General features: G+C 39.1%; 1 protein-coding gene across 6 annotated transcripts in view; it reads left to right on the top strand.

The window, feature by feature from the left end:
• The window catches only part of LOC120405800 (broad substrate specificity ATP-binding cassette transporter ABCG2-like), a 40,361-nt gene that overhangs the window by 9,909 nt on the left and 10,674 nt on the right, over positions 1 to 19,778 (top strand). Inside the window, exons 2-10 of one of the 6 annotated variants that reach the window (XM_039539552.1) lie at positions 3,210 to 3,427; positions 7,115 to 7,174; positions 7,825 to 7,939; positions 11,745 to 11,897; positions 12,381 to 12,538; positions 12,807 to 12,958; positions 13,678 to 13,779; positions 15,733 to 15,980; positions 19,137 to 19,219. In XM_039539552.1, the coding sequence (XP_039395486.1) occupies positions 3,228 to 3,427; positions 7,115 to 7,174; positions 7,825 to 7,939; positions 11,745 to 11,897; positions 12,381 to 12,538; positions 12,807 to 12,958; positions 13,678 to 13,779; positions 15,733 to 15,980; positions 19,137 to 19,219 (1,271 nt within the window). In that variant the 5' untranslated portion in view covers positions 3,210 to 3,227. Of the gene's footprint in view, positions 1 to 3,209; positions 3,428 to 5,984; positions 6,225 to 6,780; positions 6,838 to 7,114; positions 7,175 to 7,824; positions 7,940 to 9,965; positions 10,082 to 11,427; positions 11,469 to 11,744; positions 11,898 to 12,380; positions 12,539 to 12,806; positions 12,959 to 13,677; positions 13,780 to 15,732; positions 15,981 to 19,136; positions 19,220 to 19,778 lie in introns of those variants that run through there. The other 5 variants (XM_039539554.1, XM_039539553.1, XM_039539555.1 and 2 more) reach the window with 5 other exon arrangements.

The following is a 19,778-nucleotide window of genomic DNA, read 5'->3' as shown; positions in this document are numbered from 1 at the left end:
CGGACGGGCCAGCTGGGGTATATATCTAGCGCCATAGCGGCGCCACTCCAGGGGGCGCCCAGCCGGCCCGCCGGAGTTGCTAGGGTAAAAAAGTTCTGAGATGCCATGCACGCGCGGCGCGCACACCTACATGGAATGCATAGGAGCAATCACTCGAAGAAGAACTGCACTTCTGCTCCTAAAACGATTTTCTAATTTTTTTGTGGTATTTTTATTTCCATTGCTTTGTAACAACATGAACTTTCATATCACAAAATACTTTAAAGATCTTCTTGTTGTCCTAGTGCACTGGAGAGATGGGGAGAGTGTCCTCATCTTCATAACATCACTTTAAAAAAGGTTACCCAAGAGACAGAGTATAAATGTATTCCCAACTATGAAGAACCCTAGACCTCAGCAGAGCCAGGCCTCTTTGGGTGTCATTCAAAAAGACATCTGTTTCAGCCACTGGCAGCAGCATCTTTAACAAACAAGCTGCACTTTATATCTCTGGTTTCAGTAAAGATTACAAGGCAGCCAATGTGTTGTCAAAGCTTCAGGAACACAACTATGTGGCTTATCTCTCAAAAGCAGCCCGTTGGGTATATTATCACTGACAGGGTTGCCACTACTCCCTCTGTTAATGGCTCTACTGGTTTCTTGACAAACAGCAACAATATCAAATACTTTCTTAGACTCATAGACTTTAAGGTCAGAAATAACCATCGTGACAATCTAGTCTAACATCCTGCACATTGCAGGCCACAGAACCTCACCCACTCACTCCTATAATAGACCCCTAACCTCTGACTGAATTACTGAAGTCCTCAGATCATGGTTTAAAGATTTCAAGTTACAGAGAATCCACCATATTACACTCATTTAAACCCACAAGTGACCCGTGCCCCATGCTGCTGAGGAAGGCAAAAAAACCTCAGAGTCTCTGCCCATCTGACCAGGAGGAAAATTCCTTCCCAGCCCCAAATATGGCAATTAGTTAGATCCTGCTCATGTGGGCAAAACCCTCAGCCAGACACCTGGGAAAGAATTCTCCCTAGTAACTCAGAGCCCTCCCCATCTTTTAATTTAAATTGGATTTTGAATGGCAATTAAATACGGGTTTATTTAAAAAAAACTATTTAAAATTAAATTTGAAATTGGATGTTAAGGCCTGAACTTATTACAATCTATTAAAATCATTTAAATTAAATACAAAAATAATATTAAGCAGTACATGTTTGCTGCCAAGTTTTAAAGGAAGTCAAACCACTGAATTGGTGGAAGTCACTGACAAAGCACCGGGAGCCAGAGTTTGTTGAAGTACTAAACCATCTTTTGATAGCAGTGACCTCTTCCGCAGGTGCAGAGAAAATATTTTCTTTAGTTCTGTTTATTCAATTTCAGTACAATGACTAGTTCATTCAAAGTTAAGAGACTGACTGGGACCTGAAAAAGCAGGAAAGCTTCTTTTCTTCTTCCAACCTATGACTAAAAACTAGATGTGAGAGGGTGAGTTCTACTGTTTCTAAAATCTTGAAGGACATGATAACGGGGAACAATTGGTTCAGTTCATTAACTACACATTATATAATGCTTCCTTTGCTATATAAATTGGTTAGTTTGAAATGCAAAACATGCTTTTGTAAACTTTTGGTAAACGTTTTTTTCTTATGTAACATTCACTCTTAAGATAGATTTATTTAATAAAAAAAAATTAACTGCTGGTTGTGCGCATTTTTAATTTAATTAGAATTTCCATCCATCCTTGACACAAATCACAAGAAAAATATTTATCGTTATCTAATAAATGGGAAATGCATCATTCACCATTTTCTAACAAAATAAAAAATGTAAAAATTAAGAATATGAATAAATGTAAATTAAGCTATATAACTGAATAAAGAAATGTGTAAAGATACAGTGTATCCTCCTGGTTAGCAAAAAAGAAACATCAAATTTTAATGTCTAGGCTATATTTAGTTGCCAGTCAACATGTTTGAATGGTTAGCAACTAATAAAAATAATAAATCAGGGTTGTGTAGTGAAGGAAACTGCTCTCTGCAGGACCCCTATCTCTTGTTGCAGAAGCTGGCAGGTGTGTGGTAAACGATGCAAGGGATTTCAGGAAGAAAAAGGGTGGTCTCATGCTTAAGGCAACTGAGTGTGGCCGTGGAGACAGTGGTGCAGGAACTAGGGGTGTTACCTCACCCTCTGGCTTGAAGTAGTCATAACAAACACCAAATACATGATATCCATTGTTTCCATGATCAGCACCCCCCACTATAAAAATTGTTCCAGCACCCTGGCCTGGAGAACTGGATTTATCCCTGCCTCTGCCACAGTTCCTTATGTAAAGCTGGACAAGTCTTATAAACCAGATTTTTCACAGGAGGCCGCTATGTGTCCCTCATTTTCTGCATACCTAATCTGAAGTTCTTGGGGTCTGATTTGCAGAAGTGCTGGGTACTCACAGCTAGAACTGAAGTCAATGGGAGCTGTGCTCTGAACATATAAAGTGCTGTAAAATGTTCACTACGCTGAAAACTCAGGTCCTAGGCTTCTCAGCGTGGGCACCCAAACTTAGTTAACACTTCTGACAATTTTGCCTTTAATCTCTGTGCCTTAGTTCCTCATGTATAAAAGGGAGCTAATACCACCTCTTCTCACAAGGGTGTGGTGAAGAAAAAATAATTGATGACTCTTGAGCACTAATATACTATGATGAGAGTACCATAGAACAGCTCATGAGGAAATTCTAATTAATAGTTCTATATTCAAAGGAGGGTTTGAAAGTCATGCCTTTAACAATGAGTATAAAAAGAAATAGAGAGTAGCTACTCATTCAGTGAGCCCCATTCATCATGTGCACGGAATAAGGCAGGGGTTTAGTGGGAAAGAATAGTATGCAATCATGTCATTAAAAGGGACAGAATTAAAGTTACACAGCAGCCGTAATCCTTACATTTCCTTACTGCTGAGTGTGTGGCTTGGCAGTGCTAATGTTCTTTTAATGTAGTGTTTGAGATGTCATTTTATAATCCAGCACACGGAAGAAAAGTTAGGAAGGATTACCGAGGAAGGAAAAGTGTTGAGTGGGGTTCACTCTGAGTATAATGCCCACGTTTATTGGAGGGTTCATACAGTATAAACTAAGTTGGCTGCATTACATCTAGGGTGGTCTTTCGTCTCTCCTCTATCTATGATACCTTTGTTAATGTTTACATTTACAGAAGTGGAATCCTACCAAAATGACAGACAACCAGTCAGACATCAGTATTCAAATGTCAAGTACAAATGGCCTCCCCAGCAGAAAAGAGTCCTCTCAAGACCCATCAGTCAGCAGAGGAACCACTGTGACCTTTCACAACATCTGCTACAGAGTGGAGGTGAAGAGTGGCTTCATATGTTGCCGAAAAACGACCGATAAAGAAATTTTGAAAGATATCAAGTACGTATTTAAACTTCTCTGTCATAGAGTACATGTTCATTTGATTTCCTTTCTTGACTGTTAGGTTCAGATAAGTCACTGAGCCATGAATACCGTGTAATAATAATGTACAGAAATTGGTCAAGATTTCAAAAAAATGGGGGCTCAAAGTAGGCTCCCAAGTCCATATTTAGGCACATAAAAAGGTAATCTGATTTCCAAAAGTGCTTGCATCTTTGAATTCCCATTGATGTCAATAGAAGCTGCAGCATGTTCAGCTCTCTTGAAAATCAGGCCATTTTCTCAGCTGCCTAGATGTGAATGTATGAGCATAACTTAAGGTATTTTTAAAAACCCTGTCTCTAGCTTTGAGTAAAAACTCAAGACTTTAAAAGTAGCAAAGAGTATTATTCTGTAACTAGAACAATGTGTGTGAGAGTTTGGGTGCCCACAATTTTATTGCACTGTTTTCTATTACAGTTATTGCTTAGTAACTGCATGATACCGCTCTTGTTGTCAAGGATCCCTTGTACAATGTTCGCCAGTTTCCAGTTAGATAAGTCTGAACTGCGTGTCATGAAAGTTAGTTGTATAACCTGCCATTCCATGATGTAATTGTAGTCAGTTCTCTAATTTCAGCTCCCAGAATGCATGAAAGGTTGGACCTTTATCTGTACTGCTCTTTGCCCATACAGCATTGCTTAATACACCAAGCTTTCCATGCTGCATAAAGTGAATATATCCACCAAATGAGAAATTTTAAATCCTTATTCTCTTACAAGAGTCCTACTCCACTGTAACTCATTTGATTTAAACAGAGTGCAATGCTGAAGACTTAGATGGTCACAGTTTATAACCAGATTGCTGAAAGGGTACACACCCTCATGTGTGTCAGTTTCTCAAAAATATCAATTTTAATACCATTCCTACTAATGATAAATTTAGTAGGTGCAGGGACCCTTATACTTAATACAATTAGTCCAGCCCTTGTATTTCCTTTCTCAGTCAAAGCTCCTATTGACATCAACGACAGACTTGCCTGAATAAAGACCGCAAGATCCTTTTCATGTTCAGTAGCAACAGTCAGCCGGATCTTATTTATAATGGACATCTTTAGTAATGACTCAAAAATTCTCTAGTCTTTTAACTTTATACCCATTTTAATTTTAACCTGACATTGCTCTGTGGTTCTTGGAATTAACGTTTTATCCAACAGTTAGCTGGAAAGACAATATTAAATATATTTGACATTTCCCAGGGAAGATAGAGTCAGCTCACACAGATTTCCTCACATGATTGGTGGGTCTTTGTATTAATTATTCACAGTTAGACCACAATTACTTTAATGTGATTCCCATGGTGCATTCTAAAGACCTTGGAAGGTTTGCCAAACATGGGTATTTAAGAGGAATCAGGTGATGATGATTTCTTACATTGTGAGGTTGCGTGTTGTGTTTGGAAGTTTGCAGGTTTTTTGAATAATAAAATTGAATCATAAAATTGCTAGTGATAAGTGAATGAAGCACAGATAAAAAGTATTTAGAAATCTTTATTAATTATTAACAGCTTTTACTGTTCCTGGGCTGAAGGTGATGGCTTTTTCCATTTAAGTTCTCTGTTGTTACAGAAGAAATTTGATTGGACATGATCTGTTTCCTGGGTGGCTTTTAAAGTGTGGAACCTGCTTCCTTTGGACAATCCCCTTAGCCCATCTCTGCCCAATTATAAGCATGACTGAAAACATTTCAGAGTTGTTTTCTATTTTAATTCCTGTTGGTCCCTGTGTACAACTCCCTGCTGCCCTTTACTTGGTCTTTAACTATTTTTGATGACTGTTATAATGTAACTTCATTATCTAATTACTGTACTTTAACTGTTTAAGCAGAACACCCGGACATTTTTTATAGGGGAAGGGGGAAAGCGGTGCCTTATGAAAAATAATAATTATAATGGATCGCAGACAGAGGGAAGTAACCAGAATCCAATGACACGAGGCAAGAAATAGCAATCGGGCATTGCCATGTGTGGAAAGTGTTGACTCACCATTAATTAATAATTGCAAAGGGAAATACTGATTGTGAGGGAGCCCTCTACCTGCCTGGTGCTACTTCAGACATTATTAACTAATAATGTTCATATATGTCAGTCGTATACATCCCAGAGTGGAGTTTCTTGCCTGGTCAAAAATCTATTTAGTTATATATGAGAAGCCTACCCAAAGGAAGATTTATTCCAGGTGACTTGCAGACATCAAAAGATTCGCCCCTCACCAGTGAAAATACTCTACTCCTACATTCTGGTTAATTAATTAATTAATTAATTTTTAAATCCTTGTGCTGAGACTGAGAGGCTAAATCTTCTCAAATTTCCTTTATCCCAAGCCATCCCTGCAGTTCTGCTTTCAGGTCATATCCAAAACTGGAAGGGGCCTATTTTCTCTCTCCAGTTTCTATGCACCCAAAATTTTATGTGAAGAGCTCATAAGCTTCCAGTACCCTCTGATTTGAAACTAAACCTCCGATAAATTGTTTATTGTTAACTTTTATTTGTTATTGTAGCAATCTCCATGTGGTAGGCACTTTGCAGACCTGTAAAAAAACCAGTTCTCTGTCTGAAGATCTGACAAACTACATTAGACAAAACACAGATGAAAGAGCGTGGGAAAGGAGTGGACTACAGTATAGTTAAAGTTACTGAGTAGTAGTGGTTCAGACATGACTTCTTAATTACAAGGATATTTTTTGCCCATTCCAAATCTCAGATCAGATAGATACTTTTAGATCCTCTCTGAAGATTTGTGCTACTTCTTGGACTACGAGTGAGTTACCAAGTTTCCATTACTTACCACTCAATCAGCTAGTTTGGCTTTCTTTGTACTTGTATCTGTGAGTTCAGTGCTGTCTTTCAAAAGTAGCTACCTATACTGTATATATAAATAGTTGTTTGTGCAGCTCATTTGCCAGTTCCACAGTCAAACTCCCACTTCAGTGAACAAAGCCTGCATTTACACACACAGACATGCATTTGTACATGCAAACTGTACTTAAGTGCATAATGCTTGTCTGCATGTGCAATATGGAGGCCAGCTGTGAGACTTTGGCCCTTACCACTAAATTTTTCATCTGTAACAATGACCAAAAGAAGGGAAGTGTTGATCATTATCTAGGAAACTACACAGTGTAAATAGCTCCCTACTGTGTTTTATTGAAAGAGTTGTCTCCAAACAAAATGACTGGTAACCCAAATACATACTCAATACCATTTCCTGCTGGCTGCTGAGCCTGAGATAGTTCTTTGCATCTGATGTAGAGTCATTAAGTCAGGTTTCCAAGTATTTCTTTAAATATAGATGCCTTTCCTACATGACAGATGCCTTTCTTACCGAGGGATGGCCAGAGAACCAGGCTTGCTATGATTGCATGTATTCTAGAGTATGTTTGTGCTTAGTATGGCTATACATCAACATATGTCTTGCTATTGTTTGATAATTATAGTTCCTGTGTTGTACTTTTTAGTTAACAATATTGGATATTTCTTTTTATTTTAAGTTAGCAATGTAAACTAAACAAGAGTCAAGTCATTATTTTATGTAACCAACTAGCTTCATAAACCTCAAAAGGATTTGATGCAAAATACATTTCTGAAAATTAATAGAACTAACCTGTAAATGAAACAATGAATGAGAAACCTCTTGGTTTTGTCTTACAGTGGGGTTATGAGACCAGGACTGAATGCAATTCTGGGACCCACTGGAAGTGGCAAATCTTCGTAAGTGTTGAAGCAGTGAAAGGACCTGTTTTACTTTATCCATGTTCCTCACCAAGAGGAATCATACCAACAAGAAAATGCACCTATATATATATATATATATATATATATATATATATATATATATATGTTGTTCCTAAATATATATATATATATATATATATATATATATATATATATATATATATATATATATTCAATATTTAGGAACAACACTCCCAGGGCAAGATTTCAATCTTAAGTCCACCAGAGTAAATCTAAAATAAATCTATGGATTTCAGAGCAGAATTTGACCCCAAGTGGAAATTTTATTTAAAAGTAACAAAAAAGAAAAAAGAGCCAATTTTACTAATTTATTAATATTAATTTATTTTTTTTAGTAAATATGCTCCCCTTATACATCAATCTACAGTACAGCAGGAGGCTTATTTTACTGAAAAAAGATAATTCTGTTCTCTGAGGGGCTTTTTAAAAAATATGAACTATAGTAAGTTGCAAATTTTCAATATGGGAAAGCTTGTGCACAGCCAACTATATACTGTTAACTGTATTTGTCTGCCAGATTTGCCTTTCACTGCCCCCAACTCCTACAGCTTGGTGAAAATGTACACTTCAGAGCTCTTTAAGGTGATGGACTTTTCTTCTTCTAGGCTATTGGATATCTTAGCTGCAAGGAAAGATCCTCATGGGCTGTCTGGAGATGTTTTGATAAACGGAGCTCCTCAGCCTGCCAACTTTAAATGTATCTCTGGATACGTGGTACAGGTAAGTCAGTCTGCAGTGACTGCATCCGCCTTTGTCGTTTTAACATCCTCTGGGCCAAAATGCAGCAGAATTGTCCAATATGAGGTAACTGCAGCAGCTGACTTGTCAAAACTAACCCAGGATATAATTTAGAAACATCACCCATTATAGTTGAAAATGTCAATGGGATAAGCTGATTTCCATTTCCAGGATTATTCCCTGAGCTTCCGCAGACAGTAGGGACCTTCCACGTGTGGCTCTTCCCCTGCCCATACAGAAGAAGCCTGTACAGAATGTTGCTTCCACAGCACCATTGCTCTGCCCATAGAGCTCCACTGAGTTTACAGGTCAAGAGGGGCTGGAGCAGTGGAGGCTTGTGGAGCTGACCCCTCCACAGCACCTTTCACTGCAGAGTAACTGGAAACCCAGGGAGAAGTTTAAACAGCTTGGAACTGTAGAATGTCTGACTGCTAATGGGCATCTACAAGGAGACCCAGCCAATAACAGCACAGTTTCTATTAGTGTACAGTTTGCAAGGGCAAACAAGGCCATTGGGACAGCAATCATCCCTGTAGGACATCATCTGTTTCCATATGGAAAGAGGCTCCATTCCCTATGGATCCTTTGGATCTACAGAGGTAGAAGGAGGCACAGCCTCTCAAATCCACAGCCCTTCTTAACCCCCTACTACTATAGGGGACTGTCTCCAGAAAAACTCTGCAATGTGAACCTCACTGAGTTTTCTCCCTCCCTCCCCACATCTTGTCCTGTGGGTATAACTCTGAGAGTGGGTTATCTGGCCCTATATTATAATTTATTTTCTATCATAGCATGCAGCTACACCTCACATTTTGAAGGTTTGACAAGTGTGTCTATATTCTGAGTTGATCTTTCTTTAACACTGTTCTCTGAAACAGGTCAGAATTCTAACTCATGCAGAGACCTGAGCCTACAAGAAGGTATCAGAAAAACACATCTCAAATTACAGGCATTTCCCTTCCCTATCAGTTGGGTGGGGATGAGTCTTGAGAAATGCTACAGGAAATGTTTAAGCCTGGTAAAGGAATATTCAATTTTACAATTGTTATCACTCTGCTATCTGGCTGCTTTTCCACAATAGGGAGGGCATGACAGCCCACCAATGTGCTGGAGAGATTCTTTGGGGCCACTCCTGCAAGCCTTATATTAAAATTCTACCACCAAATGAAAAGGAAGTTTGGGATTATTTCCCCATCCTTTCTGGATCCTAACCAGAGTTGATTTTACCAGTGGGGTTCATAAAAATGTCACCAGGGCATTCCCCCCCCCCCTTTTACAACAGACCAGATTTCTCTAGGTGGATTGGGATTTTCAAAAATTGTTCCCTCAGCCTCCTCTGCAAGGTCATCACTCCATATCTCCACTTCATGCTCAAAAAGTTGGACACAGCTCTCCACTACCACTATGGTCAATGCATTTTTCAAAGTTAAAGTTTTCCACAAATGTACAGCTCATAAGCTTGTTTGGCCAGAGATGACACCTCCTTCCTTAGGTATGAGAAAGTGTTTTTGCTTCAGTGGGAAAACAAATGAATGGATTCCCCCCTATCTCTTGCCTATCTTCAGTGCAATACTTATGGTTAATTAGAGGCTAAGGGAGAGAAATTTTGAGGGAGACCCCTGTTAAAATATGGTCAGTCCATCACTGACCCATACTCTCTCAAAACAAAGTTAGTAGAGAGCTGTCTAAACTTTTGTATGATTAAACATCAGATAAAAAGTCATTCCCTTTATAAGCAATAAACAAAGCCCAGATAAATTTCCTCCCTTACTCTTCTCAGAACAAATCAAGAAAACCCTCTTCCCCACTCCCCATAATCTAATTCCCCATACCACCCTCTTTGTCCTCCTTTTATACACAGCAGCTGAGGCTGCTAGACTAACGAGCTCAGCTGCATCTGTTCCTCAGCTGCCTTTACCCCTTCACAGTCTTATTCCAAATCTCCACAGCTCTGACAGAGAAAACAGTGGCTTGGTCTTTGCTGTACCTGGGCAACAGCAGCTCATATGTCTAGTGACCTTGCTAGACAATGTACCTCATCACAGCAGATAATGCTTCCTAAATAGCAGTGGTCTCTTGACAGGTGTACAGCTGAAGGAACTGAATGCTTGATTGTGGATCACAGTAAATCAGTCCCTTTTATCCTTTTTAATTTTCTGTATCCTGTCCTAAGGGTGACATTCTGGTTTTCATAGATGTCACATCATTGACTGACATGATTCTTCACTTGAACTATCAGTTTTAAGTTGTTCTGATCTTATAAAGTGAGAAGCTCTAAATTCTGTCTTTTGCTTTCTCTATCCACCGTGTCTCTCTCTCTCTCACTCTCTCACACACACACACAGGTGTTCCCTTCACATGTAATATATTTCTTCCTTCCCACCATCTCCTTTTCTCTTTCAAATTCAAAATGTATTTGGCACCAGGTTTCCCTACTCCATCAGTAGTGATTTGGCACTTTCTTGGTTCCTGGCTGCCTGCATGGTGTTTTCCCTTAAGCTGCTGATTCAGATCCAAGAGAGAGACTGCAGATGGGAGTTGCATCAGTTGTCAGGGCCACCTGAAGCCAGAGTATCAAGGAACAATGATGCATCATGTAATGGGTTCCTACAATGCATGTATTTAGTTAAACAAGTACTGATCCAAAAGAGGTAGTAGGACTGAATGTATCCACACAGAGCTCCAGTCTGCATTTGCTTTGTCAATAACCCTTAGCCCCTACATGTTCAAAATGCTGCCCATACAATACCTAATAAATAAGTATTATTATACCCATTTCACAGAGAGGTAAACTAAGACAGGAAGGTCAAGGAACTTGCCTGAGACCATCTAGTCAACAGGAGTTGCTAAATCCCACAAAGTGCTGAATACTGTGACCCTGATCCAGCAAAAAACACTTAAACATTCACATGCTTAAAAAATGAAGTGTGTGTTCATTCTCATGAAACTACTCATGTACTTAAAGTAAACATAGAATAATTGCATTGGGGCCACAGTGCTCAGTATGGGGCATAATCTAGCCCTGGTGCATTCAAACTCAGTGATTCCTCACTCTCTACACTAGGCTCATTCCTCCTGGCCAGGCTGCCTACCCTCTGCTCTGGTAACCTCAAGAGAGGATTCAGTGTAAATCAGCAGTTTCACAGCACTCCATGGAGCTGTTCTCACAACCTTTCTGCACTTGTTAGTTTTTGCTTAGCTGTGATCTGCAGTTACCATATCCTCAGATATTTGAAGAAAGATTTTATTCACATCTGTAGAAAGAACTCTTTCCAGATACTGATTCTGCAGGGTGCTGAGCACTCTCAACCTCCATTAAAGACAATAGGAGTTGAGGGCACTATTTCCAAGAGGTGATGCTCAGCACCTGGGCAGGACCAAATCCAGAATCATTTTGTTGACAATTTTCAACTGTATTAATTAAGGAAAAACCTATGTTTGAATTTTTCGTTGTGTTGCCATTGTTTAACTGCTCTGCAAAACACTCTGGGCAGGGAGACATTTGGACAGTGTATATACATGTGTTGATTTATTGATATTTCTTCTATTTGAACATATAGGATAGTCCCTTGTTGCCATAAATTGCACAAACATGCAGAGACTAGTATTGAAAGCAAATATCTGATGAGATGTTCAGGTTTTGAAGATCCAGCCTATTTGATTCTAGCAGCTGTCACTGCCATACAAATGCACTCTGCATGTAAAGTATGCACGTAAGATGCATGTGCAAGTCCCAGAAAAGGAAACATGAAGAATGAACATTAAATATGTAATTTTGTTTACTTAGGATGATGTGGTGATGGGAACCCTAACAGTGAGAGAAAATTTGCAGTTTTCAGCAGCACTCCGGCTACCCACATCTGTGAAGGAACGGGAAAAGAAGGAACGAATTGACCAGATCATCAAGGAACTGGGTTTGGCCAAAGTGGCAGATTCCAAGGTAAACTGTCATATTATGGTGCCCAATTAATGGCAAATATTAAATAATTTTAGACGATAAAATAGCTCCACTTTAGCAGGGGTGTTTTTGATTTAGTGGCTTATTCTAATAGCAGAAGAACTGATAAACTCCAGCACAGCTGCCTGTTCCCATAGTATCAATGAAGATAAAGGCTTGTTACTTCTGTGCTTATCCTTAAACTATCAGACACAGGAAAGCAGGTGACCCGAGTGTCATGAAGAAACTTAGATTTCAGGGTGAAAACTTTTAAAGGGGGGTGGGGAGGGGCTTCTTTCTGCAACTTTCAGAGTTGCTCTATTGCCTTACACAATGTCAATCATTAAATCCATATTTGAATCCATAGTCATAATATAATCACCCAGAACTCTCCCAGAAGTTAATGTGCTGTTAAAGGCGTTGGATGTTCTTTCTTGAATACTTTGAAGTCAGACAAAATGACACAAGCTGCTTGTTTTGCACTAGGTTGGCACCCAGTTCATTCGTGGGGTTTCTGGGGGAGAGAGAAAACGGACCAATATTGGAATGGAACTCATTACTGACCCCGCAGTCTTGTTCTTAGATGAACCAACTACTGGATTAGATGCCAGCACTGCCAATGCTGTCTTGCTGCTCCTGAAAAGGTGACTGCAATGGAATCACTGGGAAAGAACCAGCTTTGACAGAAATGCACTCCATAGATCTGCTGTTAAAATGTAGTTAGAATGGTTAACGTGTAGTTACTATATTGCTGGGCTTGTTTTATTCCTTTTTGTACCTTGCACTGGATTCTTGAACAACAGGTTGAACTGTGTTTATTTACTGATTTGTATTGGAAGGAATTTGAAAGAAGAAAACTCCACACTGAGCACAGATATTTGATACCTCTATTATTTTCCACTTTACATTCAGGATGTCGAAGCAGGGGAAAACAATAATATTTTCCATTCATCAGCCCCGGTACTCCATATTCAGATTGTTTGACAACCTGACATTATTGGCTGCAGGAAGAATGCTGTACCATGGCCCTGCTCAGAATGCCATTGAATACTTCAAGTCTATTGGTGAGCTTTCTTCTGGAGCTTCAGTCACAACAGTGGACACTGAAAGGAACTTGCTTAAAATGCAGTTGTTTTGAAAAATGACTCAGTAAAAATGACTCTTGAATCATGGGATTCAATGGTTAATGTGCCTCATTGTTTCCTATACCAAAACATGAATTTTTTTTTAAGATAACAGTAACATTAATGCAAAGTTGAAAAACCAAGCACTCAGAAATTGAGAAATGCAGAGTTGAGGATGAAGGCTAAACCTTAACTGTACCTTCTGTGCTTATTAGTAATTACTTTAAAAGTAAAAAGTAATGCATGTTATATCATAGTATTTAGTTTTGCTATATGAATTGTACACTAAGGCTTCAATTCAGTAAAACACTTAAGCACTTTACCCATAGATATGTGGGTTCAGTAAATCCAAATGATTAAACCTGCCATAAGGAGAAGCAGAAAAATGACTTATCATTAAGTCTATTAGTACCAGCTGATAGGTCAAAATAGAATTAGCAACAACAGACAAGCAGTTAGAATTTGGAAGGGCTTATTTGTCAGTTGTCACCTTTGGTTATTTTGAATTCTTACAGCTTTCCATTGTGGTGTAAGTTAGTACTCAACATAAGTAAGGGTATCATAGTCTGGCCTATGGTATATTACCTCAAATGCTTTTCCATACATGTTACCATCTGTAGAATGACTTGCTTTAGAGAACTAACACTGTTTCTCTGTAGGTTATGAATGTGAGCCATACAACAATCCTGCTGATTTTTTTCTGGATGTCATTAATGGAGACTCAACTGCTGTGGTATCAAGCAAGGCTGATGTTGATCTAGGTATAAAACTGAAGTTCTTCATACAGTAAGAAGCTGATTTGCAGGGTGACAAAATGTGTTTTGGATTTAACCACTCTGACTCTTTCCTCAAACAGTAAGGACTGCTCTGCCAATGACTTCAATAGCAAAACTCCCATTGTCTTTCATGAAAACCAGATCCAGCGCCCTGTTGTGATACAGTAGTACCAAAAACCAAAATTCGATAACTCTTTGTAACTATATGCTTTGCATGTGTACTTAATGCATACAATATTTGTCATGTTATTGGACTGATTTTGTTTTTCCATTTCTGCAGTGGTAGTTTGTTGCTCATAAATTCAGCTGAGGTAATCAATCATTAGTATCACTTTCTTCTGGGACTGGACCATAGGTGGTTATTGTAATCACATTAACACTGCTATAGATTGTTCTACTACAACCCCATGTAGGGATTGATTCTTTTTAATCTCAACAAAATTATACAGTGCGAGGCCCGCTCTACACACAGACTCTGTACAGCTATAACTATTTTAGTTAGGGATGTGATTTTAAAAAATGAAATAACTATATTGGTACAACTCTTAGTGTGGATGCAGTTACTCTAGTATAAAGATTACTTACATTAGCATAGTTTATTCCCGTATGTAAAGATGAACAAACTATATACGGGTATAAGTACTTCTATACCGATATAACTGCATCCACGCTCCAGGGCACTGTACCACTTAACTATGCCACTGTGATTAAAGCAGTACAGCTTTTGTGTGCAGACAACCCCTAACTTGTGAGGAAAAGGTTATTTAAGCAATGATTGGCTGTGAGACCCTTCATTCCATGTGGTAAATCTTTGTTACTGAGAGTAAAATTTCTCATTTGCAGGGAGTCCATTTTCCCCTTTGACAGCCTGATCCAAAAGTGACATCAAGGGAAAGACTCCCATGGAGTTCAATAGGTTTTGGATCAGGCCCTATATGCACACATGCTGTAGGAGGAAAACATATCCCTTAAGAATGAAGAGACTCAATCAAGGTTGCAGAATGATCCCTGCACAGTATTGGAAGAGTTCCTCAGGGACTCTCCTTTGCTTTCTGTTGAATTAAAGTAATTGCTAGTGGTTTTTTTGCCCTAAACTAAAAAATGAATATTGAAGTTTTCAGAGACTATAACAAACAAGTGCCTGATTCTGCTTCATTGAATTCAATTGGAGCTTTACCATTGACTCCAATGAGTGCAGGATCAAGCTCCAGATGAGGAGGGCGAGTTCCCCGACACCAAAAACCTATACTGTAACAATCCAGAATTGAATTAATCACAAAACAAAAAACAAAAGTGCAAAAATAATAAAAGCTGGGGTGTTTTCAATACCCATAAATAACTGAGTGTTAGCATATTAGTGACATTTCCGCACTATAATATAAAAATGAATTCACCCTTGGCCAGGTGTAACTGATTTAATAATGGTTTAAACAAACCATTATTAAAGTATCAATTCTGCTGCACAATGTAGATAAAATATAAAACTTTGGCCTATAAGATCTAGAGAAATCCCCCCCTCTGCCCATGCAATTCTTGTGTTTTATCATTCTAATCATGAATTGTTTAGAAGATTTATTTATTTATTTATTGAGTCTTTCACACTTGGTAGATTTGAGAAACCAAAATGAATGCAATGATTTCAAACTGATATAGATCAACCGATTCTGGTGAACAGGCAGATATAGCCGTAAATTGTATTGTCTGGACGACAACACAGGGACAGATTCTCTCTGGCCCTGGAGGTGCACAGTATTTTGTATCTCATACTTCTAGACTGAGTGGAATGTATTAATTTATCAATTATAATGGCCTATTTAGTTATCTCATTGCTTAGTAACCAAAACTCTAGCATAACTCTGTGGGCTTGATTGCTGGAGAATTACTTTTTTCTATGAATTCAATAAAGGTAACCAAATATTTTTTCTCTTTAACCTGAAGATAACATTGAAGAACACATCAACCGTGATAAGACTTTGGCAGAGAACTTAGCAGAGCACTATTCCAGTTCCACCTACTACAGAGAAACAAAAGCAGTATTACAGAACTTTTCTTTGGAGAATAAAAAGAAAGTGAAGACAATTTTCAGACAAATTACGTATACCACTTCCTTCTTTCATCAGCTCAAGTGGGTGTCGAAACGCACATTTAAAAACTTGATAGGCAACCCTCAAGCCTCCGTAGCTCAGGTAATCATAGTTAATATAACAGTTCTAAGTCCAATTTGATTTAGAGACCATTTATATCTGAAGATGGGCTAGGCACATTTTTGCACCTGCAAATTATTGGGCCTAAAATTTGCATCTAAAACAGGGGTCAGTATCTGAAAATCTGTGCCATAAAATACTAGGCTAAATGATCCCAAATAATCAGCATGACACGGACATGCAACAATTTATTAACTTACATTTACCATTATTTTAAGTGTGTGTGGGGCCTGAGTCTCCTCACACTTATGTCATTAACGACACAATTCTGCCACACTGACTCACAATAAGTAGTACCTTACCCTGCAAGTAGTCCCCTGCAACCATGCCGTGGTACACTGAGAATCTCATCCTCACCTCTGATCTGTGCACTATGCAAGTCATCTGTACGCCAGGATCTGGCCCACTGCGTTCTTTTTTTTTAACAAAGGGAAAGTAAATTAACTCTCAACATATAATTATGTCCTAGTAGCTGAGTCAAAGAGAGTCTCATAGTCTCCTAATATATATGCAACTTCACATAACGTTGAAATGGCTGCACCTGAGGACCATGATATGTTATGTAAAATATATGTAATACAAAACATAGATTGGATGTAACATGTCTTAAAGGAGGGGAAGCATATTCTATAGTGCAGAGTCTACATGACCTTCTTGAATTTCCAAAAATGCAATGTTAGCACAGTATAATAATGTTCATGGATTTTTAAAATCTACAAGTTGCCTTTAAATAAAGAATTTGTTATTGATTTCTTCTGGGGAAGAAGAAATTAGGAAATAACATTTATCGTCTTGATCCTGAGGTCCTTAATCCAGCAACACTCCCCTTTGAATTTTATCTGAGTAATACGAGAGGAGATCGAACCCATAATAACAGTTGTACACTATCACCGTTCTAAATTATCTGGATTAAGAAAAAACATCTTGAGTAAAATAAAATCAATACCAAAGGGGAAATCTGTTCAGAATCCATCCAGTTAAAAGGTTTTGAGTGTGTGTATCTATATCTGTATGTTGATAGTATGGATATCTCAAATAATTTCATTGCAAAAGCTTGACCTTGTGACAAGAATTATGCTTACAAGAGCTTTCTAATACTCCAGGGTTAATGGTCCTGACTTTTTTCTCACAATCTTTTCTAACTCCCAAACCTCATTAGGAATGGATTTCAAACACAGTCTATAAATGGTACACAGTTCATTAAGCCATGTTTGCTAATCCTCTCCAAATTGGTCTTGATATGATCCTTTTTTCCCCACTACAATTGGCTTAGTGGCTGAATTATCCCTGACATTTGGTCCTTTCGGCAGGTTCTTAATGATATGGTACCACGTATCAAATGCTTTACAGTGTTAAGACTCATGCATCCCTCATGCTTAACCATGACTGAACTGCCTGATACCATCATTTTTGCTGAGATTTTCTTCACTTCTGCTTAGTCTTAAAAAATTGTGACATACAGATTTAATCATCCAGATTATATCACTGGATTCACTGATAATTTTGCTATTGAAAAAAATTCCAAGTTGCGTGTTTCAATTTACACAGAGCCAGATTCTGATACCCTACTTATGTTGAGTAGCATTTACTGCATGAGTAGAGTTCTGTTTAGTGCAAAGCTGTAAGAATCTGGCCCTTAGGGTTAAATCCTGCTCTTCTTTAGAGCAAAAAGGGTACCAGCAGCTCCAAACCGACAATCCACAAAAGCCAGCATGCTAGGTGAGGTCAGAGCTGCCTAAACTAGCCAATGGGAGATACTGACCAGAGGCGGGAGTCCTCCCCTCTCTGGGAGATAGGAACCTAAATCCAGGAGGCAGAGAGGGGCCTAGCTCTATTTAGTAATCCACAAGTGGGCACCCATTATCTGGAGTCAGTCAGCATAGCTACCTAAGGCATTTCTTGTGGAAATAGTTAGGTACCTGCTTCACACCACCCAGAAACAGCCACTGGAGGAAGTGGAGATGGTGCTACTTTATAAGTTTCAGTCCACTGATTAGAACACTCACTTGGGATGTGGGAGACCCATGTTCAAATCCTCCTTCTCTGCCAGAGGGGGAGAAAGGATTTGAACAGCAGTCTCCCACCTCTCAGAAGAGTGCTCTAACTACTGAGCTATGGAATATTCTGAGGTGGGGCTCCCTCAGTCTCTCTTGCTGAAGCTGTTCCACTGTGGATAAAAAAATGAAAGTGTGATTAGGGCAGGGGAACTGGACCTGGGTAGGTTCCCTAACCACTGAGTCATCGCCCCACCCCTTTTCTGGCCTAATGACTGCTCCACTATGCATAAATACTTAAATAGTCATAGTCTGGGATTTAGGCAACTAAGTGCATTTGTGGTTCCCACGCCGAGTTTTTGCATGCTCTAGACCAGGGGTAGGCAACCTATGGCATGTGTGCCAAAGGCAGGGCTGGCTCCAGGCACCAGCTAAAGAAGCAGGTGCTTGGGGCGGCCAATACCAAGGGGCAGCACTCGGACCGCTATTGGGGTGGTACATCCGGGTCTTCGGCGGCAATTCGGCAGTGGGTCCCTCAGTCCCCCTTGGAGCGAACGACCAGCTGCCGAATTGCTGCCGAAGAGTGGAGCGGCGCAATCGCCCTGCCACGGCTTTTTTTTTTTATTTTGCCGCTTGGGGCGGCAGAAAACCTGGAGCTGGCCCTGGCCAAAGGCGGCAAGTGAGCTGATTTTCAGTGGCACTCATACTGCCTGGGTCCTGGCCACCGGTCCGGGGGGCTCTTCATTTTAATTTAATTTTAAATGAAGCTTCTTAAACCTTTTAAAAACCTTATTTACTTTACATTCAATAGTTTAGTTATATATGATAGACTTCTAGAAAGAGGCCTTCTAAAAACATTAAAATGTATTACTGGCACACGAAACCTTAAATTAGAGTGAATAAATGAAAGACTCAGTACACCACTTCTGAAAGGTTGCCGACTGCTGCTCTAGACCTTCTCCATCTTCCAATCTCTGATCACCCTCTATCTAGGTACCATGAGTACATTTCTTTTCCATCTGTATTCACCACCTAAATATTTTATGTAGTTTTTGCAATTTTGAACTTTAAAAAAAAAAGTTCATTACAATACAAATTTAAATTGTAGTTCTCTTTGTTAATTATTTATTTTATTTTATTTTAGCTGTGTGTTACAATTTTCCTGGGACTAGTTGTAGGTGCCATTTTCTTTGGGATAAAAGATGATCTTACCGGTGTGCAAAACAGGTTAGTCAACTCAGGGAGCGAATCTCAACGGGGCTGACAAAACTTTGCTGTTACCATCATAAGATAATGAAAAATTTTGAGGCTGAAAATGAACTTTTCTTGTCTTTTGTGAGATACCATAACTACCACTTTAGAACAAATGCATACCTGTAAATCATAAATTACAAAATAAGCGCCGGTCCTGCCATGAGCTCTATGTGGCTAGATCCCTTCACCTGCATGAAGCTCATTGCAGACTTTCAAGGCCTAAGGACCCATTTCTGCAACCCTCACTCATGTTGTCTACTACCTTGTGCAAGTAGTCCTGGTGAAATCAGTGGGGCTACTTGCATAGTAAGGTACTCTGCACGGCAAGTAAGGGTGGCAGCACTGGATCCTAAGTTTGCAGTGAAAGATTCCTGAAAATTATACAAAATATTCAAAATGCATAACTGTACATTAACCACTTCAACAATTAAACAAACAGTATCTGGAAAGACTTCTCTGAGGTAAAATTCAAGGGCCAAATTTTTCAGACTTTAGTTGCCTGAAGTTAGGCAACTAAAGCCCTGATTCTGTA

The sequence above is a fragment of the Mauremys reevesii genome, linkage group 5 (assembly GCF_016161935.1).
Source record: "Mauremys reevesii isolate NIE-2019 linkage group 5, ASM1616193v1, whole genome shotgun sequence".
Lineage (NCBI taxonomy): Eukaryota > Metazoa > Chordata > Testudines > Geoemydidae > Mauremys > Mauremys reevesii.
The sequence above is the reverse complement of the archived record's forward strand: the minus strand, read 5'-3'. Positions and strand labels throughout refer to the sequence as shown.